Here is a 6,500-nt window from a genome sequence, read left to right as displayed (position 1 = left end):
TGACAGCATTAAGAATGGCCACCGAAGTGATGAGGACGTACGGTGCCAAGGGATGAGATACGCTGAGAGGCCCTTCTGGGTGATGGAGATGAAGGGTGCGTCAGGGTGGGAAGGCTTATGGGGCTAAACATCAACAGAGATCTAGTTGTTGGGTGATATGGAGTAGAAAATATCTTCCTTTGAATGATGGGACAAAGCTGAATATATCTTTATATGTGTGTGTGTGTGTGTGTGTGTGTGTGTGTTTGTTTGTTTGTTTGTTTGTTTGTTTGTTTGTTTGTTAGTTTGTTTGAATGTTTGTGTTAATGTTTATGTATGTGTTTGTATAGGTATACATGCATACATATGTATATATGTATATATATATATATATATATATATATATATGTATGTATGTATAGGTATGGATAGATAGATATAGGTATAGATATAAAAATGTATATATATATATGTATATGTATATATATGGATATATATATGGATATATATATATATATATATATATATATATATATATATATATATATATATATATGATATATATATATATATATATATATATATATAATAATATATATATATATATATATATATATATATATATACATATAATACATACATACATATATATATAAACATAGACATATAATCATATAGGTAGATATATATATATATATATGTATATATATATGCATATACATATACATATAAATATGATATATATATATATATATGTATATATACATATATATATCTCTAAACAAAAATAGGCCTAGATCCACAGTCAGTCAGGCCATATTGTGGGTGGCGGCGGAAGAGACAGCTCCTGGTGATGACAATCCCAGGAAGTCGCGTCTGACGTTCGAGTCTCCCGCTCACAAACGTCCCGAAAAATCAGCGTGAAAGGGTGTGGTGGGCGCGTAGGATGGCGTCGAGGCGGCCCTCAATTTAGCACACTTTATTGGGGCACGTATAACGCATGTCGCTTTCTCCTGGGACAGCATCTTTGACAGGGAAGGGAGAGTTCACACGTGTTGTCGTGGCATGGCAGAGGGCGTGGCAAGGTGGGTAGAAGGGGCCTCCTCGCTGGGTCTATTGATCCGCCATGCCACCTTCCGCCTCGACGCCCCGACTGCTGCAGAAAGTTGAACCCGCAGTGGACTTTTGTTATTTCATTTAGGACGTTCGAAGCTAATCCTGGACTGTATGGGCAGGGAGGCGGATGGGAAGGCGACTGGTTGAAATACTAAAGCGGTTTAGTTTTGTTCGAAAGATTTAGAGGAGCTCGGTTGGATTATTTGAGAATCATCGGATTACAAATAGACTCTTTACTGATTTTCAGGTCTTTTTGATAATACATAGTTTCTCTTGTTTCAGGTTCGTATTTGGATCTCAGTAGTGATTATAGTTTTGTATTATAGCTATGGTTTAGCCAGTATTTTTTGGGTTACTACTCGAATGCCGATGAGTAACAAGGATATATGATTTAAGGATAAGACATCAGGGTTTGATTATACAAATAGTTTGTTTGTTTTAAGATTCTTCTAATGAAAATGGTTATGCATATGCTAGTTTCTTCAAGTTTAGAATTCCATCACTGGTACCAAGCGCATCTTAAATTCGTGTCTGCAGGGATGAGATATATTGCATATTTAATCTTCTTGAATTAATCTACTTGGAACGCATACGAGTAGAAGTAGTAGACAAACATGAAAATCAATATCCTGAATCGCCTGTTTAAATGAAATCTACTGAAACTTGAATGAGCATCAGTTCATTATTGCCACGAGAGAGCGCTCTAATTGTTCCCATGGAAACTTATTTATTTTGGCGCTACAGTTTAGCCTGAAGCCGGAGATTAGGTGTGTGTTTTGGTTATGGGAGCCTCTGCCATCCCACGTCATGTAGCTAATGGGGGAACGGAGTGATGGCAAGATTTATTAGCCCAGCACGTGTTGCTCGATGACAGACCCTGCCATAACAGAAGCGTGGCGATCTGGAAACTATTGACCCGGTAGGAGGGGAGGCGGGGGCCAGGGAAACAGTATTGACCGTTGAAACGACCCTTCTGTTTCTCCCCTTGCCCCCTCCTGTTCCCCCTCGCCCTTATTTCGATCCTTCCTCATTCTCATTTACCTGGAAATTAAGCTGAAATATTACGGAATCACTGACGCGGCTTGACGTTGATACATGTCTGGTACATTTTAGTCTCTTCTAGAAGCATCACATCTTTGCTTCCCTCCTCCAAACTGGGTGCTTCTTAACTCACCGAGTCCCATCCTCCCAGCGCCTCGTCTCACGCACCTGCTTTGCACATTCTGCACGACAGCTGCCGCACTCACTCCTCCGTGTCATATCCGCCATCGTCCTCCCCTCAGCCTCCTGCACCCTCAATCGACAGCCACGCCCTTGAACCTTATCATAACACACCTCAACCTCACCCCACCTATGCTGGGGGCGCCGACCCTGCATGGGGGGCTGTGTCATGTTGATACGATCAAAGCAGAAGCCTTATCACAGGTGGAGGAAGTTGCAGGAAGTCATTCATCCTCCCCCTCTCACTCTGCGTGGGCAATACCTCGACTCCGCCCCTCCCCCTTTCTCCCAACCCCCGACGTTGCCATCAATCAATCTTGAACGATCGACAAAATGTCTAGGGGACTATAAACAGACTCGACAGACAGTTGTCGTTTTGGTTCTCGTCTCTTTAATTTAAAGAGGTAATTTTGTTCTTTATTTATCATGTAGATTTATTTTCGCCAGCACACCCGCATGGAAATTGGGATCAATCTCTCCTCATGACTTCTCTCCATGCAGCATCCTGCCATCGTCACAAGCCACGTAATCTTCCTCTTCCCCAGCCATTCTCTCGCCCTTGCTACTCTCACCAGGAAGCCGCCACCGCCCACGCCTCTGCCACCACCGCCGGCAGTGGATTGACACCACTTGTGCTTCGCATCTAGTGTTTCTTTCCGTTTGGTGTCCTCGGACTTCCTGTCTTGGCATCCTATCCATTCCATCCCTCCCATTCGCATACCATTCACACTAGAACGTTAGTGAAATCTGAATCATTCGTCTTTTCTTTCGTTTCCTCTTCGTCTTCATCTCCCTGTATTTATTTTCTTATTCATTTTCATCTTGTGGGATTATGCATATCATCTGAAAATCAGTCGCCGGTCCGGTCATAAGGGACAGTTGCCAATAATAGAAACAGGAAGCAGTGAGTGCGCTCACTTTTGATAAAGAACCGTAGCATGACACATCGCGATTATTTATCGCATACCTGAGTAAACGTAGTTGCTACTATGGAATTCGCGTAAATGGTTGAAGTGCGTGCAGGAACTTGATAGCGGTATGCAAAATTAAGTAGAACACGATGCCTCCATCTGTTAACCCCTCCCTAGATTTCTCTTCACCTTCAAGCTCGATTTACACACGCAACTCAGATCAGTGCATATTGCCATTTATAATTACCTTATCGAAATATTCATAACGCATTCTTTCCCCCGGCAGTTCTGGGAGATCATCAGCGATGAGCACGGCATCGACCCAACAGGCACTTACCGCGGGGACCATGACCTGCAGCTGGAACGAATCAACGTTTACTACAATGAGGCGACCGGTGGCAAGTAAGTACAACGCGGGGCAAGCGCCAAACGCGCCAGTCATGTCGGACAGGGAGGGATCAAGGGGCTAAAAAAAGAAAAACAAAAAGTCAGGGTGTAGGGGTTGTATTTCATAGAGAGCTCAGACGCTTGTCCTTGTTAAACTGCATGATTTGATTGTCGGTGTTACAGTTTCAATTTGAAGATGGTTTTTTAAATTAATATGTAAGAGAAAGTTTCATATCTTTTGAAACTACTGGGGAATTTAGAATGCTCTGGATGTCAATGTATCAATGCCTGACATAGTTTTTGTTTGATCTTGTGATGATTGACCTTTGTTATTCTTATACATATCTTTCTTCTCAGATATGTGCCTCGAGCCATCCTTGTGGACCTCGAGCCCGGCACGATGGATTCCGTCCGATCCGGACCCTTCGGCCAGCTCTTCAGGCCAGACAATTTCGTGTTCGGTGAGTGATTGCGGGAAATAGTTTAAAGTATGGTCAATATAGATGAACTATATGTATTTCTTTTACATTCATTGTCTACAATGAAAGGTTTGCCTCATTGCCAATGACTAAAATTGACGCAACTACAGGTCAGAGCGGAGCTGGCAACAACTGGGCCAAGGGGCACTACACAGAGGGCGCCGAGCTCGTGGACTCAGTCTTGGACGTAGTTCGCAAGGAGTCCGAAGGCTGCGACTGCCTCCAGGGCTTCCAGCTCACACACTCCCTCGGGGGCGGCACAGGCTCTGGCATGGGCACGCTGCTCATCTCCAAGATTCGTGAAGAATACCCCGACCGTATTATGAACACATTCTCTGTTGTGCCTAGCCCTAAGGTTTGTTGTTTCTTTTTTCTGTAACGTGGTGGATATATTTATTACACTCTTCAAAAATATTGTTTTCCTATTGGCTTGTGCAGAGGTTTGGTAATGGATTTTTTATTAATAAAGGTCAGTGTATGTAAAGTTCTCTCTGCTCATCTTTCAGGTATCCGACACCGTGGTTGAGCCTTACAACGCCACTCTGTCAGTCCATCAGCTCGTAGAAAACACAGACGAAACTTACTGCATCGATAACGAAGCGCTTTACGACATTTGCTTTAGGACACTTAAGCTCTCAACTCCCACCTACGGCGACCTGAATCATCTAGTTTCACTTACAATGTCCGGTGTCACTACCTGCCTGCGCTTCCCTGGTCAACTGAATGCTGATCTCCGCAAGCTGGCCGTCAACATGGTACCCTTCCCTCGACTTCACTTCTTCATGCCCGGCTTCGCTCCTCTCACTTCTCGCGGCTCTCAGATGTACCGCGCCCTCACTGTGCCTGAGCTCACCCAGCAGATGTTCGATGCCAAGAACATGATGGCCGCTTGTGACCCCCGCCACGGCCGCTACCTTACCGTCGCCGCGGTGTTCCGAGGTCGCATGTCCATGAAGGAAGTCGACGAACAGATGCTGAACATCCAGAACAAGAACTCCTCCTACTTCGTGGAATGGATTCCCAACAACGTTAAGACCGCCGTGTGCGACATTCCTCCCAGAGGAATCAAGATGGCCGCCACCTTCATCGGCAACTCCACCGCCATTCAGGAGCTGTTCCGCCGCATCTCCGAACAATTCACCGCTATGTTCCGTCGAAAGGCTTTCCTCCATTGGTACACCGGCGAGGGCATGGACGAGATGGAGTTCACCGAAGCAGAGTCCAACATGAACGATCTGGTGTCCGAGTACCAGCAATACCAGGACGCCACCGCCGAAGAAGAGTACGAGGATGAAGAGGAACATGCTGAGGAGGCCTAAGGCGCCTCCGGCTTGGTTCCTGAGGTCATCGACAGAGGGCTCTGTTACGTCCCCCTCAAAGACTGTTGGTATTCTCATGCTTCGTACCTACTTATGTAAGAATGTCGACATGAACAACAAAAACAAGATCTCAAAAGCCAAGGAGTCGTGTACTCACTTGCCTCTAGGTTGCTACTTTTTTCCTTTCTCTTAAGGTCATTTCTATACCTCATGGGTTTAAACATTTTTTTTTCTGTTTCATCTTTAGATATATTCGTTACACAACAAATTAAAGGAAATTTGTTGTTTATGGAGAACAAAAAATTAGAGATATAACGCACTCAAATTAGTGTAAATTTTTGAGAGGAGCAAAGTGGAAGATCATTCCATGACACAACGTGCTAATACACTGCCAATTGACTCATGACTGATGGTGTCTTTCACTTGCTTCACTCACACGATCTGGGTCTAGAACAAAGGCATTAAAACTTCACCGCCATGTTCCTGGGCTTGCCTCGGCCAACCGTCGTCGCTCTAACGTCATTGTTCAGAACAGCGCCAAAAGAATTAATTGCTAATGGGAACTTGAATAGTAAGGAACACGTCAGTTAGGCCGGAAGTATTACTAAATAATTCATCATTTTATCTTTCACTTGTAACGGACTAAAGCTGTAATTATACTGGAAATACAATTTACCGCATTAATCTTAAGACTTGTGCCATTTAAATCACAGTATTAATGGTAAATTACCCAACCTTTTCAGAATTCTGTACTCCTATCCCAGCTTTCGGTAATTGGTGTTCAATGCGTAATTTTATCGTGTACTTTACATCATTTACGTATTTCATTATGGCAAGTGAAGATCATCCGACTCATAATTTTAACCCGAGACATTTAAAAAAATACTTGCGTCCCACATCGTTCTTCTGCCCTTACTAATCACCTTCCGAGGGACATTACATGCCATTAATTTCTTGGTCCTAAAATCATTTCAATTTTTATTTTCTATTTCCAATCATTTCATTTTTGTAGAACACGTAGGAGGACAGTATTTTCATCTTAATTTCACCACTGCAGCTGTATCTTTAATAAAGATATTTGTATGGTA

The 6,500-nt window shown here is 43.4% G+C and overlaps 1 protein-coding gene across 1 annotated transcript in view; it reads left to right on the top strand.

Annotated features, from left to right (window-relative positions):
* The window catches only part of LOC122265105 (tubulin beta chain), an 8,593-nt gene extending 2,093 nt beyond the window's left edge, over nt 1-6,500 (top strand). The window contains exons 2-5 of the mRNA XM_043034240.2: nt 3,514-3,629; nt 3,972-4,075; nt 4,204-4,448; nt 4,600-6,500. Of these exons, the coding sequence (XP_042890174.2) occupies nt 3,514-3,629; nt 3,972-4,075; nt 4,204-4,448; nt 4,600-5,412 (1,278 nt within the window). The 3' untranslated portion in view covers nt 5,413-6,500. The remainder of the gene's footprint in view (nt 1-3,513; nt 3,630-3,971; nt 4,076-4,203; nt 4,449-4,599) is intronic.

This window comes from Penaeus japonicus, unplaced genomic scaffold, assembly GCF_977035675.1.
Source record: "Penaeus japonicus unplaced genomic scaffold, GWHDUDI00000001_assembly GWHDUDI00000024, whole genome shotgun sequence".
Classification (NCBI taxonomy): Eukaryota; Metazoa; Arthropoda; class Malacostraca; order Decapoda; family Penaeidae; genus Penaeus; species Penaeus japonicus.
Note: the sequence above shows the minus strand (reverse complement) of the source record. Positions and strands in the feature narration are given on the sequence as shown.